The sequence below is a fragment of the Anomaloglossus baeobatrachus genome, chromosome 8 (genome assembly GCF_048569485.1).
Source record: "Anomaloglossus baeobatrachus isolate aAnoBae1 chromosome 8, aAnoBae1.hap1, whole genome shotgun sequence".
Classification (NCBI taxonomy): domain Eukaryota; kingdom Metazoa; phylum Chordata; class Amphibia; order Anura; family Aromobatidae; genus Anomaloglossus; species Anomaloglossus baeobatrachus.
The window spans coordinates 260174752-260198065 of NC_134360.1; the positions used below are offsets into that span (position 1 = coordinate 260174752).

The 23314-nt window shown below is 46.9% G+C and overlaps 1 protein-coding gene across 3 annotated transcripts; it reads left to right on the forward strand.

Annotated features, from left to right (window-relative positions):
• Positions 1-1459: 1459 nt before the first annotated feature.
• On the forward strand, positions 1460-21789 carry LOC142249553 (cochlin-like). 3 transcript variants are annotated; one of them, XM_075321224.1, is made up of 8 exons: positions 1460-2041; positions 2111-2192; positions 2412-2476; positions 6003-6054; positions 6220-6286; positions 6381-6560; positions 15774-15834; positions 21718-21789. In XM_075321224.1, exons 3-7 carry the CDS (start codon positions 2452-2454, stop codon positions 15780-15782), a joined length of 333 nt encoding a protein of 110 aa, XP_075177339.1. In that variant the 5' UTR covers positions 1460-2041; positions 2111-2192; positions 2412-2451; the 3' UTR covers positions 15783-15834; positions 21718-21789. The 3 variants fall into 3 exon arrangements, with proteins under 3 accessions (XP_075177339.1, XP_075177338.1, XP_075177337.1); XM_075321223.1 differs by having other exon boundaries at positions 1460-2192; XM_075321222.1 differs by lacking the exons at positions 1460-2041; positions 2111-2192; positions 2412-2476 and adding an exon at positions 3559-3705.
• The last annotated feature ends 1525 nt before the right edge of the window (positions 21790-23314 follow it).

A 23314-nucleotide genomic window follows, 5' to 3' on the forward strand; every position in this document is an offset into this window, starting at 1 on the left:
TCCACTGCAGCAATAACGACGCTTCATCCACTGCAGCAATAACGACGCTTCATCCACTGCAGCAATAACGACGCTTCATCCACTGCAGCAATAACGACGCTTCATCCACTGCAGCAATAACGACGCTTCATCCACTGCAGCAATAACGACGCTCAATCCACTGCAGCAATAACGACGCTTCATCCACTGCAGCAATAACGACGCTTCATCCACTGCAGCAATAACGACGCTTCATCCACTGCAGCAATAACGACGCTTCATCCACTGCAGCAATAACGACGCTTCATCCACTGCAGCAATAACGACGCTTCATCCACTGCAGCAATAACGACGCTTCATCCACTGCAGCAATAACGACGCTTCATCCACTGCAGCAATAACGACGCTTCATCCACTGCAGCAATAACGACGCTCAATCCACTGCAGCAATAACGACGCTTCATCCACTGCAGCAATAACGACGCTTCATCCACTGCAGCAATAACGACGCTTCATCCACTGCAGCAATAACGACGCTTCATCCACTGCAGCAATAACGACGCTTCATCCACTGCAGCAATAACGACGCTTCATCCACTGCAGCAATAACGACGCTTCATCCACTGCAGCAATAACGACGCTTCATCCACTGCAGCAATAACGACGCTTCATCCACTGCAGCAATAACGACGCTTCATCCACTGCAGCAATAACGACGCTTCATCCACTGCAGCAATAACGACGCTTCATCCACTGCAGCAATAACGACGCTTCATCCACTGCAGCAATAACGACGCTCAATCCACTGCAGCAATAACGACGCTTCATCCACTGCAGCAATAACATCGCTCAATCCACTGCAGCAATAACGTCGCTTCATCCACTGCAGCAATAACGACGCTTCATCCACTGCAGCAATAACGACGCTTCATCCACTGCAGCAATAACGACGCTTCAGAAGGTTTGAGGATTATTCTGCAATCAGGCCTCAGATTTCTTATCTAAAGGATCAATTTATAGGGCAGAAACCTGGTGCTTGGTTCCCTTTTAAACTGATGTTTATTGCTCAATAAAAGTCTATATTGCAGTGACTGTTCTTGTAAAACAACTGCCAGGGACATAACAGGACCCCCTGCAGAATAAGCATCCCTCTGTAAGAGGGTGGTCGCAACCCCAGAGAGAGAAGATGCCCCCCTGAAGACATCACATAGTTGTGAAGCATTTATTGAATATGTTGTATAGTTATAATGTATTGTCACAATAATGTGTAGTTTTATGGGGTCACCACTAGATGTCACCCAAGAGCAGCACACTGACACTAGGAACAGGCATAGGTGTGCAGTTGAGGGTTAAATCTGCCTGGTAACAGACAGTTGGGATTTTGAAATTGGCCTATAGGGGAGAAGCTAGGGCATAGGTAGAGACTGTTTCTGTGGAAACGGGAGTTAGGGCCCAGCCTGTGTCGGAGTCAGGCCTCGGGCCTGTGTCGGAGTCAGGCCTCGGGCCTGTGTCGGAGTCAGGCCTCGGGCCTGGGTGGGAGTCAGGCCTCGGGCCTGGGTGGGAGTCAGGCCTCGTGCCTGGGTGGGAGTCAGGCCTCGGGCCTGTGGAGCAGCAAAGTCGCTGGCTATGTGGAACTTCTAACAAGGAAAGTGGAGATAACGTTAGTGGTGCAGATAGAGACGGTTGAAGTTAGTTAAGTTTGGGACACAAGACAGAGCAGGAGCGAGGGAAGGAGAAAGAAACCAGAATGAAGGAAAGTGTGACACCTCTGATGATGGAGTAAAGGAGACACAGGAGAGAAGGAGCTGCCCAGAGAGCCACAATATGGACCACACTACTGAGTCCGAGGCTGGCACAGGCTCCTGCAGCTGGAGGCCTGAGTCTGAGGAAAGAGTGCGGCTTGCTGGGGAGCAGTGCGGCAAATAGGGGGAAGCCTTACTGTGGTGTGGAGTAGTGTGCGAGGGCACTGTATCCAGAAGTTCATTTTGGTGGCGGCCTGAACTACCTGTATGAGGTCATGGTGACCGGTCTCACAGCCTGTAACAATACACACATACCAGAGGTGAGAGACAGAAGCATGGAGCTAATGTACGGCTGTAAGATGCACTTTAATAAAGAAAACCTGTTTAAGTTGCCAGGTTATCTTGGACGATTTCTTGTTGCTAAGGACGGTGCCGGTGATCAGGAGAGGACCAAAGTGCTGAAGAAAGCAGGTATTTCCCTGTGGGATGATCCCCAGCTCTCCGTATTCCCCTTACTGCTTGCTCCATGTGCTCCCATGTTTTCTGTGACGGTCACGGCTGGGGTGCGCTTGGTGCCCTCCGGGCACAGGACCACGACTACTGCTGAGGCGCCCCCTGCCCACCGTTACACCTCCATACTATAATCTTACAGGAAAAAATCCATTATATAATTTATTTTTCTTTATTTAGGAACGCTACCAGTCCAGTGACTGCAGATCAAACAGATGAAATGTCTACCACAAAAAGACCTCCAGGTATTGTGCGGATGTTGTTGTTTCCTGAGTGCTTGTCGTCATTTCTGACCACTAGTGGCAGTCTCACTTACACCCCCCCCCAGCACCCTGTACTCACACCCTGCTGTGTGTTTTTTGGTTTTTTTTTTTTGTTGTTTGTTTTGTATTGTTTTTAGCAATCTGGCATACGAGAGGCTGCTAAGTCTGTGGCTTTGTGGTTTGTTTTTTTTTATTTTTTTTTTCTCTAGATTAACGAATGTTACATCACATAAGCCTCATGTATCTGTTTTCACAACTTCGTGTTTGTTGCTTATGGCAACAGTGTTCTACGCACAGAAAAAACCAAGGAGAAAAATTGTATGAAAAATACCCTGAATATAAATAAATAAATTGCAAGTGCTTAATAACAGGGTACTTAGTGTATACATTTTTGCAAAAAGGTAAAAAGCTGTCTCACCTCGTCACGGTGTACCTATCTGAGACAGTCTCTAACCTACTGAAGTTAAAAACATTATCAATACCTGACTTGTGTCATGTCAGAACTCCAATATGGATGGTGGCGAGTGGTCAGCTGTGTCCCAGATTAAATACACAGTGAAGTGAGACGCAATCAGCTGTTCAGTCTCAGTACTAGGAGGGCTGCACCCCCAACTTGCAACCAAGCAAGAAAACATACAAAAAACACAAAAACCTGAGCTGAAACAATGTTCAGTAAACATGCAACATTAGTGTGCGTCTCACTTTGCTGTGTATTTTATCTGGGACACAGCTAACCACTTGCCACCATCCATATTGGAGTTCTGACATGACACAAGTCAGGTATTGATAATGTTTTTAACTTCAGTAGGTTAGGGACTGTCTCAGATGGGTACACCGTGACGAGGTGAGACAGCTTTTTACCTTTTTGCAAAAATGTATACACTAAGTACCCTGTTATTAAGCACTTGCAATTTATTTATTTATATTCAGGGTATTTTTCATACAATTTTTCTCCTTGGTTTTTTCTAGTCTTAAGGCTGCAATTCACATGCCTAATGTTGCATGTTTACTGAACATTGTTTCAGCTCAGGTTTTTGTGTTTAGTGTTCTACGCACGCAGGAAAACAAGATGGCGGCGTCTAATGCGATATTCACAGCAACTGAGAGCAGAGGTGGGATAAAATTCTTGTTTCTGCAAGGAAAGACCGCGGCGGATATTCATGGTGATTTGTCGCAGACATTGGGGGATCAATGCCCTTCATATTCCACAGGTAAGAACGGAGTTGCCAAACTTAAAACTGGCCACTTCATCACCAATGATGAGGAACGTCCTGGACGCCCGAGAGTGGTTGTTCCGCAGATCGCCGATGCTGTGCACAACCTCATACTGGAGAATCCACCAATTTCAGCTAAAGCAATAGCAGACATCATGGGGAATTCCTGTGAACGTGTTTGTCAATATCCATGAACATTTGGACATGAGGAAGCGATCTGCAAAGTGGGTCCCCAAATGTCTGACCACAGATCAAAGAAGCAGCGAGTGACAACTTCCTGCTCCATTTGTCAGCGTTTCCGGACTGATAAGAAGTTCCTGGAGCGAGTAGTCACTATGGATGAGACCTGGATTTATTTGTATGACCCTGAAAACAAGGAGCAGTCAAGAGTGGAGGCACAGTGGTTCTCCTCGTCCAAAGAAGTCAGGGTGCAAAAATCAGCCACTAAGGTGATGGCGTCTGTGTTCTGGGATAAGGAGGGCGTGCTGCTAGTGGACTACCTTCAAAAGGGTTCCACCATCAATGTAAGGTATTACATTGAACTTTTGGACCAATTGAAGGCAGCTCTGAAGGCCAAAAGGTGCGGCAAGCTGTCCAAAGGAGTCTTATTCCTGCAAGAAAACGCCTCCGCTCACACCGCACAAGCAACCACGGCAAAACTGGCAGCGCTGGGCTTCCAGCTGGTGACCACCCACCTTATTCACCAGATCTAGCTCCCTCCGACTATCATCTGTTTCCAAACCTGAAGAAACACCTCAAGGTACCAAATGTCACACCATTTCTGATGCCATGGCTGCTACGGATGCCTGGTTTGAGGCACAACCAAAATCCTTCTTTTTGCTAGGCTTACTGAACCTGGAATACCGCTGTAAGAAGTGTGATGTCGTCAGTGGAGAGTATGTGGAAGAAATGGAAAGCTTCATCATCCTATCTCACTTCTTTCTGGGTAAAGCCAAAGACTTATCAGCAGCCGCTTGTATTTTGAGCCTTCCCATTAACTTGTATTTTAAAGTATAGCTTACCTTCAGAAAACTACTGAATGGTCAGGTTACTTTTAACCAGTTGGTGTCTGTTACCTTTCCAATGCAAGTGTCGTAATATAGCCAGAGAATGCAAACTACATTTGGTATTAAGTGAAAAATGAAAGCTCAAACTACTGTGCTTTGTAGAAAAAACAAAATGGCAGCACTAAATGTGCACTTCAGCACTAAAAATTCTAAACTGTACTTATTATAAAAATATTTTGAGATTTTTGGCAAAAGATTTGCAATTTCTTGAGCTGCCTCGCCACGTCACGGCAAATCTCATTTGGGGCAGTTCTACACTAAAATATTTTTATAAAATGTGCCATACGGCCTCACATGAATAGTAGAACTGCTCTTAGCAGCACTCACCTGTCTATTTCAGTCCCGTACCCATGACTGAGTCATGGCTGTGACCAGGTGAGTGCTGCTGAGAGCAGTTCTACTATTCATATGTGAGGCCGTATGGCACATTTTATAAAAATATTTTAGTGTAGGACTGCCCCAAAGGGATTTGCCGTGACGTGGCGAGGCAGCTCAAGAAATTGCAATTTTTTTGCCAAAAATCTCAAAATATTTTTATAATAAGTACAGTTTGGAATTTTTAGTGCTGAAGTGCACATTTAGTGCTGGCTTTTTGTTTTTTCTTCTACTGTGCTTTGTAGTCAGTTTTTGTCAAAAATCAGTCACGTGAACACTAGCATTTAATGGGGGGGGGGGGGGTAACCTACGATGCATACCGCAAACAAGCCTTCATACAGCTTTAAGGATGGGAGTGGGGGGAATAAGGTTATGGCTAGCGCAATATGGCAACGCATTCAAAACGTTTTGGGGAAAATTAGATTTTATTGTATAAAACAAGGACCTATAAATGATATATATTTTGCTATCGAAGTGTTCAAAATGTCCCAAACTACAAAATAAGCATCAGCATGCTATTCTGCTATTTACCCAGTGAACATTGTGTTATAAAAAAAAATAATTTTTTTTTTTTTCTTCTTCTTCTTCTTCTTCCTCCTTCAATTGTGCCAGCTAATCCCAGTAATGCCAGTAGCAAAGATGGCTACAACTTTACTGTGGTCGGCAAGCAATCCCCACATGTTTAGTGGCTGGAAATCAAAATACTCGCGTAATAAAGATCCTGAATTTCGTCATATTAGGCCTTCACAACTCCCAGATTGACAGCACAGAGGACAGAGCATGAACGTGTAATGGCGACTCCGGCTCATACAATATTTATTTTTATTTATTTTTTTTTTCATTCTGTTGCAGTGACGGCTTCTTGTAATACAACAGCAAAAGATTTACGGGGCTCTCCTGCGGAGTAAGTTTGTGTGTGGTGTGTGGGGTTTTTGTTTGGTAGTGGTTTTTTTTTTTTTTTTTTTCTTAAACTTTTAAATTTTTCGCAGCAAAACAGCCACTATTGTATATGAAACTGTTCAGGTTTGTTTTTTTCTTTTTTTCTAAAATGATCTTTTTTATTTTGCAGCGTGTTGTGTCCAGCTGACTGTCTTGCCAATGGAAGACCTGTTTGGGGAACTGATGTGTATACAGATGTAAGATATGCATTGTGCAAAATTGGTCTAAAAACTCCTCCATTGCTACGTAATAATGAAGGTAATCAGTTACGGTACCTATAATTCCTCTTAGGATTCCTCTATCTGCCGAGCTGCTATCCATGCTGGACAAATACCCAATAATGGAGGACAAGTCTCCGTGCAGAAGTCACCAGGTCAGAGCAGTTACACTGGATCTACAAGAAATGGGATCACAAGCCTGAACTATGGACCGTGGCCTGGATCGTTTATATTTGTTTTCTCTACCAGTCCGGTAAGTACAGAACCAGCAAAACAAATAACACTATAGTATACAGGTATCTTTAAATAATTTTTATTTTCTGCTATAGATCAGTAGTAAATCTTATCAAACAGAATGTTGCAGAATATTTTATGTGCATTATTCTACAATTTGTGACACAAATTTTCAAAAATGTAATTTATCAAAAGATTGTGGAAAGAAACCAGCACCAGATGTTCATGTAAGTTGTAAGGCCACATTTATGTGACACCCTGGCCTATCGGGTCGTCACAAGGTGCCGTGCAATCTGCCCTTCTGCATGGTATCCGCTCCTCCTTGGTTACGGGTCCTGTCAATTTGGTGTTGCTACCAACAGGTGTACACACATCCTGAGAAACACCATGCACCACACCCACCAAACACCCATTGGGCGGCCCGAGGGGAATAGGGCCACCCAGATGGAGGGATGGAAGAGGGAGGGCAGAGATGTGAGTTGAGCAGCAGGTGACAGGACAGGTCACGCTGTGGAGCTGGGCTCCTATACACGTGCCAGACGTTGGCCTGGCCAGAAGGAGCTGGAACCCCGGTCGCAGGGGGTAGTGACGGGGCACAATACTGCTACAGAGAGCAGGCCGGCTGCCTTGTGCTACAACCGGGCAGGGGCCAGGGCATGACGAGGTACGTGGATCCTAGGCTGGGAAGAAGCTTCACACAGCCCACTAATTCACCAGACGGGAACTGAGTCTTTAGGAACCGTTCCCCACTCGCTCCAGAATCTGGGTACTAGCACAACGAGGGGAATAGGACTTCCCACAACGTCCAGAAAATCCCAAGCGTGAACCCTGAGAGCAATCTCACCCTGCTAGCCACGCAGGTGAGCGGGACCCAAGTAGTTCCAAGGGAAAGGGATCCATCCAAAAGACACTGCCAAGGGACAAGGCTTCAGACCAACCAGCAACACCAAAGGGGCACGGACCCAGCGTGCTCGACCAACAGAGACTGAGCATTCAAGAGTTTGGTTTACCTGGTGTCAGCGTCAGTGACTTTGGACTGTGAGTACCTGATCTCCCTCTACTCCCGACGGGTCCTCCCCGCTCAATCCATTAGAGTCCCAGGACCACCATTCCCCTGCCCACGGAGGGGTTAACCTCTCGAGCTGCCACACCATCGTCACTGGGCTCTCCCAAACGGCAGCGGTGGTCCGTCACGTTACCACACACCGTGGGTAGCGTCACGAACATTATCCCGTTCACTATCCACAAACTATTCCCTTTTTATTCCGGGTAGCTACGCGCCCCCGCCTCTGATCCGGAGACTGCTTGAGCCACTGTGGATCCAAATCCGGTTCCAAGCAGCCAGTCGGCTGTAGTGGGGGCGGCACATTTACACATTCCATATTTTAAAAATAATTATTTTTGTAAGCCAAGACCAGAGGTGGGGGGGGCAGAATTAATGCATGTGTTTCTGTAGTACCCACGGGGCAAGGGGTTAAATTACTCGTCTCTGGGCCTGGTGATGTTGGGTCTGGGGATGTCACTGGGTGGCCCTTTCTGGCTGGTTTCTTGGCCCCGAGGTGTACAATAAAGGAGAGGGTGTGATGGATGATGGAGGTTGTTTTTGTGACGCCACCTGCGGTGTGCGGCCAGGGAATAGGCGCTGCTGCTGTCTGTCCTCCTGGGCGGATGGTAGTTGCAGCTAAGGTGTTTCTGCTCCCCACAAGTGGAGCAGGCCCCGGGGAGGATGATTAAGGGCGAGCGCTGAAGTGCAGAGCGGCGGTGCCGGGAATGATAGACGGACACAGTCTTTGCGAGTTCCAGGTGTTTTACTCAGTTATGCCGCTCGCCCGAGTAGTACCGGAGACCCACTGTGATGGGCTCTGTCGACCCCGTATCCTTTAGTGGTCAGTCGGTACAGTGGTCAGTGGACCCTTCCTCCTTGCGCTTGGTGTTGAATCCCCGTGGCCTGAAGCTCTTGGGGACCCCAGTTCTTGAAAAGTGTTTACTCCCTGCCTGTATGCAGGTGATGCGGTAATGTTGTGGGGTCTACCTTGGAACACAACCCTGGATCCTATCTGGCACTGTGCTCTGGGAACTGTGGGGGCAGGAGGGACGTGCAATCCCCCAAGCCTGCAGATTTTGGTGGACAACTTTAAGTATAATACACCCTAGGATTCTGCACCCTGCACTGCGCTGGTCCCAAGAGGGAAATAAAGCTCACCCCTTGGCGACCGTATTGACTCCTCTGTGCCTTTGGTAAAACTAGACTCCTCTCTTCCTCTGAAGAGCTCTCTAACTGTGTTGGCTCTTGACTCCCCCTGGTGGTTGCTCCTCCCATCCCAGGTCCCACAACTAGTGGATTGGAGATCACAAGTGTGGTGGTATCATAAAGACCCTACCACATTGGTGACTCCTTTTGACCCGAACCTAGCCCAGTTCACGGTGTCAGTGCTATTGACATGAATTTCTCACCAGATATCTAACAACCCATCCAATTCACAAGGGCAAAGAAATAAAACCATAGACTTCTATAATTTGTGTAATAATGAGAAGTGACATGGAATAAATATTGAACATATGAAGAGAGGTGCAAAAAGCCATAATTTCAACTGGTGTCCTGATTTTTCAGAAATTAGAAAGCAATCCTGCCACTTGGTGAAAAATATCAGTTCGTTCAACTGGTCCCCTATAAGGAAAACAAAAAGGTGTCTCTCATTACCAAGATGTCACACAAGAAACCTATCATGATGGGTAAAACCAGTGAGCTGTCTCAAGACCTTTTGCCACCTTATTGTTGCAATCAAACTTCTGGGGAAAAAAGGGTGTAATGCTGCGCTGCCAAACAAATTCCAGATGGCAATGTAGGATGGCAATGTTTTTAATGAACATGTTTCAGAGATTTGATAACTTTGCAAAGTCTTTGATGAACCAGTGGTAGTATCAGTCCAAGGAAGGCCTTTAGCTCTGTTTTGAGGAACCAGCCACTGCTGGACAGCTGCTACTTTTTCCTGGAAAGGAAAGACTCTGTATTGACACCGTATGGCACAGATACGCTATCTCCCTCCTAGAGGTGGCATTTCTTCAGGTTTAGTCCAGTCACCCGAGTACCTGCCCAAGCCAGTCAAGGTATTTTTGGAACTAGATGGAGTATATGATTTCATCCAGGGAAATCGGGGTAGCATTGAAGTGCTATGTGCGTGGGTGAACTCTGAAGCCACCGTGAACACGGCCAAAGACTGCCGAGTGATGACTAGCAGTACAGTGAATACCCACGGAAGTTATCAGGACCTATGATGTCATAGCCATGTGACCAGTCTAAGCCAATGTCTGTACAACATTCACACCAGTGGTTACCCGGGGACACCGCAATGATCGGACGCAGAAACAGAAGCGGCCGGGAGACAGTCTGAAGGACGCGGCGCGGGACCTGTAAGTATGATCATAATGTTTTATAATGTGTTTTTGTTTTTTTTGTTTTTTACAGCATGCTGCCCCCTCCTCACAATGTCCCATGCATGCTGCCCCTCTCCATGAGCTCCTAATGCTGCCTTCCTCTTTTCCATAATGACACCTCCATGTTGCCCCACTCATGCTAAGACCACCACACTAACTAACTAACTTTATGCTCACACACACACACACACACACACACACACACACACACACACACACACACACACACACACACACACACACTACTCCACTCTTGATATTGGCTCCACTCCATACTGATCCCACACATGCTGCCCCTTCTCCATAATGAGCTCCCAATGCTGCCCCCCTCTTATTCTGAATCCTTACACTCCACCCAATCGATTTTTGTCACTGCACTATCCCGCAACCCTTGTCCTCTGTCTCTAGCATCAGCCTCTCTCTCCCAGTCTCAGCTTCTCTCCCCCAGTCTCAGCTTCTCTCCCCCAGCCTCCCCCCAGTCTCAGCCTCCCTCCAGTCTCAGCCTCTGCCTCCCTCCAGCCTCCCCTCAGTATCAGCCTCTGCCATATCCCCCCCACCCATGCGCAGATCTCCGGTCTGCATTAGACACGCGCCCCCCCCCCCCCCCCCAACACTCCTTACGAATTTTCAGCTCTGCAAGCACTTACCTGATCCAGTGCCCGCCGCCATCTTCCTGGCTCATGTGAGTATTCTCTTTTGACACCGGCTTCCATCAAGTCGTCCTCCGCGGCATCCTGCCGTGAGCTCTGCATGTGATGTCCACACAGCAGTGGACGCAGCACAGAGGAAGGAGCTGATTGGCATGCGCCTGTGACCCCGGTAGTGCAGGTGCCGGCAGTTCCAGGGTCAATCAGCTTCCTGTGTTCAGCGGCCGCAGTTTCTTTGCATTCGCGTCTTGACGCGGACACAAATGGAGGTGCGCCTCTTGCCCCCACCCCCCCCCTCTGAAAACACAGCGGATGTAATAGACTGTCTAATGGAGGGGGAGAGGATCTGTAAAAAAAAAAAAAAAATTTTTTTTTCTGCCAGAAGGTGCCGCCCCAGGCACCGGACCGCGGGTGCCTAATGGTAAATACGGCCCTGTAGACGGGTATTACAGGCGGTGGTCCCTCCCTAAGGTGATTGGTCTCTAGAATCTCTCAGGTGGTGCTGTCATGGGCGAAAGGGAAAAATCTTAATTACTTACCGGTAATGGGATTTTCAGAAGCCCATGACTGCACCCTTAGTCCCCCCCCCCCCTTATTCACTGGTTATGGGCACTCTTCGGGGAGTGTTAGAGTTAATGGTGTATTCCTTTTTGGTGGTGGTGTAACATGATGTGGGCGGAACTTATCTCTCAGGTGGTGCTGTCATGGGCTTCTGAAAATCCCATTACCGGTAAGTAATTTAGGTTTTTGTGTGTGTGTGTTTTTGCTTTTTTGCAGCCCATGGATCCAAACTAACACTAAGTTCCCAGAGAGCTCGTGTTTGGGATCGTGTACACTAATACCACGTGTTCGGTATGAACCCCAAACTTTTAAAGTTCAGGGTTCGCGCATCACTACTTGGGAGGGATTTACTAGCACAGTTATCGGATTGGGCGAGTGTTGCCCATCGGTGTCTCGTGGGTGATTGTACTGAGGCAGATTGTACTGAGGCAATCAGTGTTCAGCGTGGCAAGCGAAAGTGGCTTCTAACAGCATAGCTTCTAACGCCCGCACACCCTCAGTGCCAAGAGACTTCACATCCACCTCAATTTGTTCCAGGTTGGTTCATCCACTCCACTTGGAGTCGGCATCTCTTCAGCTTCCGCAGTGACCACCAACGTCCATACCGCATCTTCCATTGGGGCCAAGGTTACCTCATTGGTGTGCCGCCCCCGTGCCAGCAGCCGGCAGGGAGGGCGGCACACCGGGGAGGTGTAGCGGCAGGAAGTTGTTAACCCCTCCGAGGGCAGGGATGGTGGCCCGGGGCCCAATGGCTGTAGTGCAGGGGAATGCATGTTTACACAGTTAATAATTCACACAAGTCTCTGGTAAACCAAGGTGATGGTGGCCTGTGCCGCGGCAGGTTGCATTGAGGTCCCCCACCCGGCTGGTCTTCTTTTTTTTTTCCTCTGCACTGTATTTGTGTAAGACTTCGTTCGTACGTACGTACGTACGTGTCCGCTCGTAGGAGTCCGCTCCCAGCTGGATATGGCTTGAGGAGCCGTGCCCGCAGACGCTGGCCCGTGGGATCTATGGGCCCTGGCGGTGACCTCTTATCCCTATCGGTGGGCTGTTGTCTTCTGTGAGGGACTTTGGGTGGGACAGAACCTCTAGTCCTGGCCTCAATCAGTTAATTAACCAGGTCCCCTCTTTCTGGTCCTGGCTTCAGGGTCCGAGTACCCCCCTTGTGCTCCGGTTTCCGTGTCGGTTCCCAGTGTCTGTACCAGCAGGCTACAACCCTGTCCCGGTCCATTTTGGTTCCACCGAGCAGTCTTCCAGTCTCCTGCTGACGGAGACCACAGTCTGCCACCTAGTCAGAGGTACCAGGGCTCCTACCCTGGTACCGTTCAACTTGAACCTCTGTTGGAGCTACACCTAGCTCCAGCCCACCTCCTCTCAACTCACTACAAAACTGTTCTGCTTTTTTTTTTTTCCCGCCCCAGGCTGTCTAAACCCCTAGGTGGGCGTGTTCCAACTGCCTGGTCATGCCCCCTGGTGTGTCTATCTTTCCCTAAGGGGGGGTGACTAGGGTTACAGGTCGGCTGAGTGTTGCCTAATGAGGGATGGTGTTATGCGGGGGCTTAACTGTGACTACCTAGTTTTGCCAGGGCGTCACACTGGCTCACTATTTTACCACCAATGTACATGGGCCAGCTCTGTCCTCAGCTGCAATGGGTTGTTTTTTGGGGTTTTTTGTCATTTCTCATTATACATCACTAAATTTAAAGTGTGTGTGTGTGTGTGTGTGTGTGTGTGTGTGTGTTCTGCTGCTGAAAGGCACTAAAAATGAATTCAGCCCACATGAGGTCTTGGTATAAGACAAAATCGAAAACAAAGCAGCTTTTATTTAAAAACTATCCATTGGTGCCTAATGCCAAATATTTTGCTATAATTCGGAAACATTGGTGACTTCTCAATCGGGCCTATCCAGAGATTACACACACTTATGTGTACAAAGAGGCCACGTAAAATTAGGGACCAACTAGTAAGAACAGACATTGACACTGAAAACCGTTTTGAGATGGAGCAATCTTAATTCCAGACACACTGGTACGTTCCCATGCCTCAACTGTGCTGCATGTTCAAATGTTACCAAAGGGAAGGCTGTCGCTCACCCTAGGACAAGCAAGCCGTACCCCATTAAACGTGTGGGTGTTTTTGGTTTTTTTTGTTTTTTTTTTTTTTAAATTTGCTTTATGTGGTCTATGTTAAGAGACTACCCAGCATGTAAGGGACCGTAGCTAGAAACAAGCCACCTATGAGGTGCAATAAAACCTGACTTCCGATTCCACATCATTTTGGTCAAGCTAGACATATGGTCTTACAGTTGCGGTTCCAGGTACTTGAGCAGGTTTTGAGACCTAGATGGGGTGATTAATGACACACCCACCAGGGCCGTGGGGCACTCAGAACCGAGCTGGTTCTGTTGGGAGGTCATGGCAGCAGGGTCCGACTCCGTGACTCTGGCAGTGTTGTTTTTAAATGAGTGGGGGATAATTACAGGGGATAAGTCGTGACGCCACCCGTGGTATGCGGCAAGATATGGGCCGCCGCTGCCATTCAGTTCCCCTGGGGTCGGTGGTGATGCAGCTGAGGTAGTTCAGCTCTCCACGGGTACAGCTTAACCCCAGGACAAGAGATCGTGTATGATGGAGGGACTTAATGTTAGGGTGCAGGACTGAGGACGCAACCAATACCTGGACGACACAGGGACCATAGTTTCCTTTACCTTTTTATTTGTTAGTAGATGGTACAGGCCCTGGAGACTGGTTCAGCTGGTAAGAGGTCCGAGTAGCCTGGAAGCAATTGAGGGGATCCACCTAGCCGGGTGGGCTCAGAGGCCCTCCTTCGGCGCTGTAATGTGTGGGTCCCTGCTGCTTGGGCCGCAGCATAGCTTCTTTTTCTGGTATTGGCACTGGTTCTCACCCATATGGCAGGCGATGTGAGCCTTCTACAGGTGCCGCTCCTCTGGTCATGGCTCCAGGCTCTACTACGTGTCTGTGCCCCGGGCGTTGTGTGACCAGAAGACATGCAGTCTCCTGCCCTCTGGATTCAGCTGCTGGGACTTCAGTACCCGTACAGCCTAGGACTCTGGTGTCCTGTCCTCTGTGCTCAGCTCTGAGGGAGCTCTCTCTAGCTCCTCGATTCTCCTCTGCTTCTTTCAGTTTCACTTCTGTGTTACTAACCCCTCCCCCAGGCCAGAATTCACAGGGAAGCTCCCTATGAACTGGGTTTTCGAGCTCCCCCTTCTGGTCTAGTGTTAGGAAAGTGACTGCTTGTGCTACCTAGCAAGGGGACCGTCTTTCTTACTTCCAGGCATAATGTCACCCCCTGTGAGGAGGGCAACTTTATTGTGGCAACCGGACCACTGGGGTGCCACAATTATATACAACTAGCTGTACTACCCGGCTTGGCCCGGGTTAATAACTGCTGTTAACAAAATAGAATGTATTAACAAAAATTTATTCTGCACACAAAAACCACAAAACTAATAGATAGAAATGTAATTATTAAATTGTTGCCTATATTAACCAATCAGAGCTCAGATTAATTAACTGTAGCAAAATAGAAGCTAAGCTGTGAATGGTTGCTATTGGCAGCCTGATAAATCTCCAGGCAACAGAAAGCCCTCCCCCTGACAGTATATATTAGCTCACACATACACATATAGACAGGTCATGTGACTGACGGCTGTTGTATTTCCTATATGGTACATTTGTTGTTCTTGTAGTTTGGCTGCTTATTAATCAGATTTTTATTTTTGAAGGATAATACCAGACTTGTGTGTATGTTTTAGGGCGATTATGTGGCGAGGTTGGTGTATGTGTGGTGAAATGTGTGCTGAGGGTGGTATGTGATAAAGCAAAAATGATTGGTAAATTGGAACGCGCGGGGTTAAAATTTCCCCCGGGATACTGTCTTTCTCTCCCATTCTGTCTCCCGCTCTGTATACATCTGTGTCTCGTCTCTCCCGCTCTCTCTTTCCCTGTCAGTCTGTCTCTTTGTGTCTGTCTTTCCCTGGCTGCATTGTGACATGCCAACATTCCATATAAGGGCGTGGCTGCGCATTCTTCTGAAGTTCTGGCTGCACTGTGGCTCCCAGCTCCACTTGCTTTAATAGAGGCATTTTTTTTTTGGCAAATAACTGTTAAGCGTGGGGTTAAAATTTCCCCTCGAAACATAGCCTATGACACTCTCTGGGTCCAGAAGGGAGTGTGCAAAATTTTGTGGCTGTAGCTGCGACGGTGCAGATGCCAATCCCGGAGACACACACACACACACACACACACACACACACACACACACACACACACACACACACACACACAGCTTTTTATATTAGATTATATACTTTCTTCTTTATTTCTTCTACTTCTCAGTTCACCCGCTGTGTATGACCTAATCTAATGTATAATGTTCTACTGTCTTGTCAATTAAGTAATTCATGTTATTTTAGTTGTGCTGCTGTGACACACTTTATTGATCCCGTGGGAAATTATGGTGTCGTAATTACTAAAATGTGAAAGTTATTGGATAGATGCGCTACAGACATTGACACCAAAGGGCTTGAATAGAAAAGTCAACTGGTTAATATTTCTTATCTTTAATAGACCGGGTGATGCCATACCTTGAGCCTCTACAACCCCCCCCACAATGCTCTGATCTTCCACGGTAAGATGGGTCTCCTTTTATTTGCGCAATTATTTGGAATGTTTTGTACGAACTCCCTATATTAACATTTCTTTTATGTTTGCAAAACGTTTAGCTATCAACACACTAGACCTTCAAACCATACAATGTCAACGATCGTCCACATTATATAGTGGCCACACCTACCAGTTTACCATACTCGCGTACTGCCCAGCACAGTAACCAACAATAAGGCCCTATAAATGCATACCTGGCTAGTATAGAGTACCAAGATTCATTGCATTCAAGGAGACTTTGGCGATTACCAATTAAACAGTGTACTCATACTGACTACATCTCCCAAGGGATACCATTTAGATTGGTTTTATACCTATTGCATATACCACTGGCGGATACAGACAGAGGCCACTGTGTAAGGAAAATATATGGGCCCTTTCCAGTCCAGAGTGCTCATCATAATGCTCATTTCCAACTACTTTGGCTGTAAAAAAAAGGGCCCCCTTACACCTCGGACCACTGTACGGCTGCAACAATGTCCGCCCCTCGCATATACATATAAAAAAAAACACCCTCCTTGGAACACATCCAATACACCTGTTGCATAAAGTACATCCAATTTATCTGCTGCATACATCGCCCATTGAGTCTTCTTGTTCACAGCATATATTTACACATATAATCATGCATATGACAATGTATGATGATAACTATTCTGACACCTAGACCAGTGCAACAAGAACTCTTGCTTTAAGGTGCCACACATCACCACCATTAGGAATACATGTGACGCGCCCACAGGGTCTGGGGGGAGTTACTCGTCATCAGGCCGGTGTAGGGAGATTTGGGATGTCACAACGGCCAGGCCTGGTTCCGTGACCCCGCTGGTGTCCATAAAGATGGAGGGGTTATTTACAGGGGAGGATATAGTTTGTATTCATGACGTCAACTGTGGTTTGCGGCTATCATAGGAGCCGCCGCTGCGGGAGGTATCCTCTGGGGCAGATGGTAACGCAGCTCGGTTGGTGCAGCTCTCCACAGGCAGCGCTCAGGCCCCGGGGAGGTTGGGAGTAGCAGTTTCCCGCTGCCGTGCAGCTATGTGGAGGGTAGGTCGTGGGAAGGATTGGACGACAGAGTTTACAGTTAAAGTTCTTTACTCACTGAGATGTCACTGCCCTTGGGGTGCTGGGTCCCGCTGTCATGGGCTCCAGCCGATCCCGGATAGTTTGGAGGTCAGAGCCGGTGCTTTTCTCTGAGTCCTTCCTACTTCCGCTGTGTCGTGAGAGTCCCTGCGGTTTGAAACTACGCTGGGACCCTCTGCATTGTATTGGCTCCGGTCCTGTCCCGTATGGCAGGCAGTGCGAGTCCTTCACAGGTGCCACTCTTTTGTCACGGCTCCTGGCTCTGGTATGCTGCTGTGCCCCGGGCACTTTGTGGGCCAGAAGACTTGAAATCGTCTGCCCGGCGGATTCTGCTGATGGGACTTAAAGTACCCAGCCTAGGGCTCCGCACCCTGCTTTTTGTGCTTAGTCCTGAGGGAGCTATGGCGCAGCTCTCTCCTCAGCGACTGTATTCTCCGTGTGTGTGTGTGTGTGTGTGTGTGTGTGTGGCCTTACTCCCCATTGTCTAGCTCCACCCACCCCGGGTTGCTGAACTAGTGGGTGGGAGGTCCCATACCTTGTGGTGGCTATCCCCCGTGACCTTACCCTAACCCAGTCCCAGTGGGAGGGCGACTGAACTGTGTTGTATGGATTGGTGGTGGTTACGGCAATGACCTCCTCCGTACCTGGGATGAATACCGCACCTCTGGTGAGGCGCAGCACCCTGTGGCGACTGAAGCCTCAGGGGCGCCACACATGTGCAAAAGCTGGTTTCTAGGACTGCATATACTTGATAGCCACTCTATATACACCATCCTCTCATCACTGTGCAGGAACCAATATAACACACAACTATAAGCATCGAGTTTCTATGGTAACTTAGACTCTATCACGTCTTTACAAGGTAAATCATGGATATTCACTGCACATGCTCATCACTTCCGACTATTTGGCACATGCCGCAGACTTCTTAAACCACAATCCCCATAGCCGTACACTACACAGCTTACTAGCTATGCCGCAGTAGTAGCGCTGGCACTCCCGCACTGTAACAAGTAATTACTAACATCTTTTCTCTCTACTACATCCTATCTAGATACATAAAGCGCACCAATGACCAGGGTTTTCTTATATAACCTAGTGCCAATATAGCACTGGCCTTATCAGGCTGACTCTATACAGACCTTAAGTGTCAGCTAGGATGTATAGGTTTTGAAACACTGTAAAACGAGCAACGTTTTGAATGACAGCAGCTGCCGATCAGCTGATAGCTGGGGTAGGGTTTCATAGTGATTCCCGCCCCCCCCGCCTGTCCGTCCTCCCCTGTTATTTATACTAATCCTATAATACAGGGGTGGGGAACCTTTTTTCAGCCGGGGGCCATTTTGAAATTTCTACCAACCTTCGGGGGCCGCACAAAATTATCAATGTGAAAATGACCCTGCTATATTTGGTGAAACAATTAACTCATCCCTACTGTGGCGGCCGGAGCGGCTTCTCTTTGGTGCGGCTGTGATGTTTGTTACTGATCATGTTTCTTCTCACAGCTTCTTTTTCATTTTTGTCTGGGTCTGCAGCGCAGTCAACTCTTTGTGATAAGATTGGAAAATCATACACGTCACAACAGACGCTGAATATACATCACAGGAGACACTGGGGGCACATATATCACACAAGGGGCTGGGGACATGTATATGCCCCCAGTCCCTCCTGTGATGCACATGCCCCCAGTCCCTCCTGTGATGCATATTCAGCGTCTGTTGTGACGTGTATGCCCCCGGAGACGCTGAGGACATGCACATCACAAGAGGGGCTGGGGTGCAGGCACCACTGGGGGGGCACAGATATCACTTGCGGAGCCCTGACATCAGTGGGGGGGGGGAGGGACACACAAACCTGGGGTGATACACAGTATTGGGGGGCACACAGCACTGAGGGGAGGGGGGCCACAAAGCACTGGATATGGCACGCAGCAGCAGAGGGCCGGGGGGCGGGCATGCAACTCCGAGGACCTGGGGTGGGGACGCAGCTCCGGGGGGCAGGCCAATGCAGAGTACTAAACCCACCCACAAAGTCCTCTCTCGCTGGCACTGGCCAGCGGGAGAACGCATTGGTAAACACAGCAGCACATGTGTGGATTTAAAGGGCCGGCGGCCCACAAGATGGCGGTGGCGGCTCAAGTACTGCCGCCCCCAGGAATCTGCCCGGGGGCCGCATACTGCCCGCGGGCCGGAGGTTCCCCACCCCTGCTATAATAGAATCCTTTTACTAAGTGCTAGAAGGACCTGTGCTGATGTCATACCCATGGGATGGGGCAGGGCCTCAGCCACCAGAAAAATGTTGATTCCTGGTATCAGCTATGTTGGCTGAGGCCCCACCCCTTCTGGGCACATGGGTATGACATCAGCACAGGTCCTTCTAGCACTTAGTAAAAGGATTCTATAATAGAAAGGGGGAAGAACAGGCAGGGGTGCGGGAATCACTATGAATACCCACCCCAGCTATCAGATGCAGTCATTAAAAAAGCTGCTCATTTTACAAACTTTACTTTAGTGGTCAACTCGGATGTATAGACTTTGAGACAAGCAAGTAATGTATAGAATCAGCCTGATAGTGCCAGTATAGCACTGTATGTATAGAATCAGCCTGATAGCGCCAGTATAGCACTGTATGTATAGAATCAGTCTGATAGCGCCAGTATAGCACTGTATGTATAGAATCAGCCTTATAGTGCCAGTATAGCACTGTATATATAGAATCAGCATGATAGTGCCAGTATAGCACTGTATGTATAGAATCAGCCTGATAGCGCCAGTATAGCACTGTATGTATAGAATCAGCCTGATGGTGCCAGTATAGCACTGTATGTATAGAATCAGCCTGATAGCGCCAGTATAGCACTGTATGTATAGAATCAGCCTGATAGTGCCAGTATAGCACTGTATTTATAGAATCAGCCTGATAGCGCCAGTATAGCACTGTATGTATAGAATCAGCCTGATAGCGCCAGTATAGCACTGTATGTATAGAATCAGCCTGATAGTACCAGTATAGCACTGTATGTATAGAATCAGCCTGATAGTGCCAGTATAGCACTGTATGTATAGAATCAGCCTGATAGTGCCAGTATAGCACTGTATGTATAGAATCAGCCTGATAGTGCCAGTATAGCACTGTATGTATAGAATCAGCCTGATAGTGCCAGTATAGCACTGTATGTATAGAATCAGCCTGATAGTGCCAGTATAGCACTGTATGTATAGAATCAGCCTGATAGCGCCAGTATAGCACTGGCTTTAGGTTATATAGGAAAATCCTGGTGACTGGTGCGCTTTAAGCCCTTCTTTAGTAATATTTTATACTGGTGCCCCTACACTATATCTACAGGAGATGCATGAACTGCACCATAGATCAGTGTGTTGTATATTCGCAATCTCTACTAGATTACTACAGACTGCAATCCAGCTGTTGGGCTGTGTGCGCATGCTGCATATTTGTAGTGCCCACAAAGATGCACGTTTTTGAAAAAACACATCCAAAAAACCAATGCGTTTTTGCCCAGTGCGTTTAAGTCAGACCTATTGACTGGAAGGGCTCAAACGCTGGCAAACACACAAAGCATTGACATGCTGCATCTTTTTGGTCACCAAAGATGCAGCTGAAGAAAGCTGCAATGTGCGGACAGAAACTGAAATAGCATAGACTTTGCTGGGGAAGGAAACTCATGCAAATTTGCTACCAAAACTGCACCCAAAAAAATGCAGCAAAAAATGTGACAAGGGATGCAGTGTGTGCATGAGGCCATTTATCAAGTTGGTGCTAGGCCCATATCCAAGTGACTTTAATATATAAATCCTAACATTTATTGATCCGCATTGTGGGCTGTGAGTTTCCTTCCCTTTACATGTTACACTGCATTTGCTTCCATGAATTATTATTAACTGTTTGGAAATGCACATGATGAAGCAGTTGGTTATTAAAGGGAACCCCTATGTGGTTTTTAAATGATGCAATGTGCAGCAATAACATTTTTTTTTTTTTTCTTTTTTTTTTTTTAAAAGACGTTCTGAGTAGATGAATGCAGTAAATACTTCAGGTTGCAGTCATAGGGGCAGCATTCTTGCTAGGATCAGTCACTGTCACTCAAATTCAGACATGATTATTTTTTTATTTTTTTTTTTTTGGTCATGCCCCCAGCATTGTAATTGATTACATAGAAAGTCACTCTAAAGCGCTTGTCTGCTGGGCTCCGCCCATTATGGCTCCATGATTGTGACATCAGCACCTGTCCTTCACCACCATTTCTCCAATATTGAGTTCTGGAGCTCAGCAATGGAGAAATGGTGGTGAAGGACATGTGCTGATGTCCCAATCATGGAGCCATAATGGGCGGAGCTCAGCAGAGAAGTGATGAAGGACTTTCTATGTAATTACAATGCTGGAGGCGTCACTAAGATTAAAAAAAATCATGCCTGACCTTGATTGACAGTGACTGATCCCTGCAAAAGCCCCGCCCCTATGACTGAAATCTACAGTATTTACTGCATTCACCTAAGCATATAAAGTCTTTAAAAAGAAATTCATGGAATTTTTATTTTTTTATTTTTTTTTGTTGTTCTTGATGCACATTGCATAATCTATTGGGAGCGGTTTAATATTAAATGACATGACTGGCCCATTTAATGAATTTTACTGAAATAATCTTTTACATTATTGCTACATCAGTTTGTTTTGTAATTCTCTGACTCGTGTAAATGTTGTAGATAACTTGATGGGGTTTTGTTTTGTTTTTTTTTGTTTTTTTCAGAGTGATCAAGACCAATTTGGTAAACGCTATAGCCCAATGTCTCTCAAATTTATGATTTTTCTCTACTCTTCAATAAACTTTCTTTTGCAAAATTGGAACAAGAGTGCAGTGGTTTTTCATGTATTTTTTTGGGGGGCAGGTCATTGTATTAAATAAAGTATCAAACGCATGTAAATAAAGAAACCCCCAACACTAGTAACTTATTTTACTTAACGAGGGCATGAACTGTGTGACATCAAAAATTCATCACAAGCGCATTGTGGGAATGTAGCCTTAGGCCATGTGCGCACGTTGCGTTGGGTGACTTGCAGACAACGCATCCTCTGGCAGAATTTCATTCTTAAATGTGGTTTAGACCACAAACGCAGGAAATACGCAAGCATTTTTAAAGCGTTTTCACCACGTTTTACATGCATTTCCATTGCTTAAATTGAGATGAGTTTTCAATACAAATACAGAACTAAAGTTTGAACATTTCAAACAGTAGGAAAAAATATAAAAAAAATAATAAACTTTAATTCTTACATTATAATGCTAATTTACCACAAATGATTAATGTGATTTATTAATTATGTTCTTAATTAAAGTGAAAGTATTGTTGGACTCCTTTTTTGAAGTTGGGCTGGATGTGAGGGGAAATGGAAACCTCTTGACCTCACTAATGTCAGAAACGCAGGCTTTGATTTTGACAAAAAAGCATGCGTTTAGCATCAAAGCATGTAAAAGGCTAGAAACTTCTTTTAAGATGCGTTTTGATGATTCTCATTGACCTCAATGTTGGCAAAACGCTGCCAAAATGGCAAAAACAATTGACATGCTGCTTCTACAAACAGACCTCAAAAATGCTGCGTTTTTAAAAGCATCGTGTGCACAAGAAAGCCCTATTTGCCATAGACTTTGCCTGGAAATCAAAACTCATGCATTAAAACGCTGCAGCTCAAAACGCTGCGGAAACGCATGGGAAAAAAAGCAAGTGCGCACATGGCCTTGGGGTATGTCTGCTCGCTGCAGTTTTGTATTCACCACAAAACTGCACCTTGTGACCCAAAAAACCCAGGTGTTTCCCACAATACTATACTTTTTATCATAGGGTCCCTTGTGTTATGATACCCAGCACAGATAAAGCCCATGGCTACAGTATGATAGACAGCCACGATAAGTGCATGGCTGGGGATGCAAAGTAAGAGGAACCGCGTGCGATCCTCCCACCCCAATTTTGATACCCAGCCATGATAAAGCCCAACAGCTGAGGTTGGTAGTCTCAGGATGAGGAGACTCATGCTTATTTGGCCATCCAGCCTAAAAATTGCAGTCTGCAGCCACCTAGGATTGCCCCGCATCCATTAGATGTGATGGTTCTGGAACTTTCCCCTGTCACATGTAGCGCCACACTACCTGAAATGAGCTCATCTACATCCTTTTAAGTGACCACCCCTGCCTCCCCCAACGCACAGCTCCTGATGAAGATAGGACGAAACGTGTGTTGGGGCGGCAGGGGCACCTCTACACCATAGACCACATGTAAGTTCAAATTTTATAATTTATCTTGTATTATCTGGCTCCACTATTGGGAAATTTGTACTCCATGTATCTACAG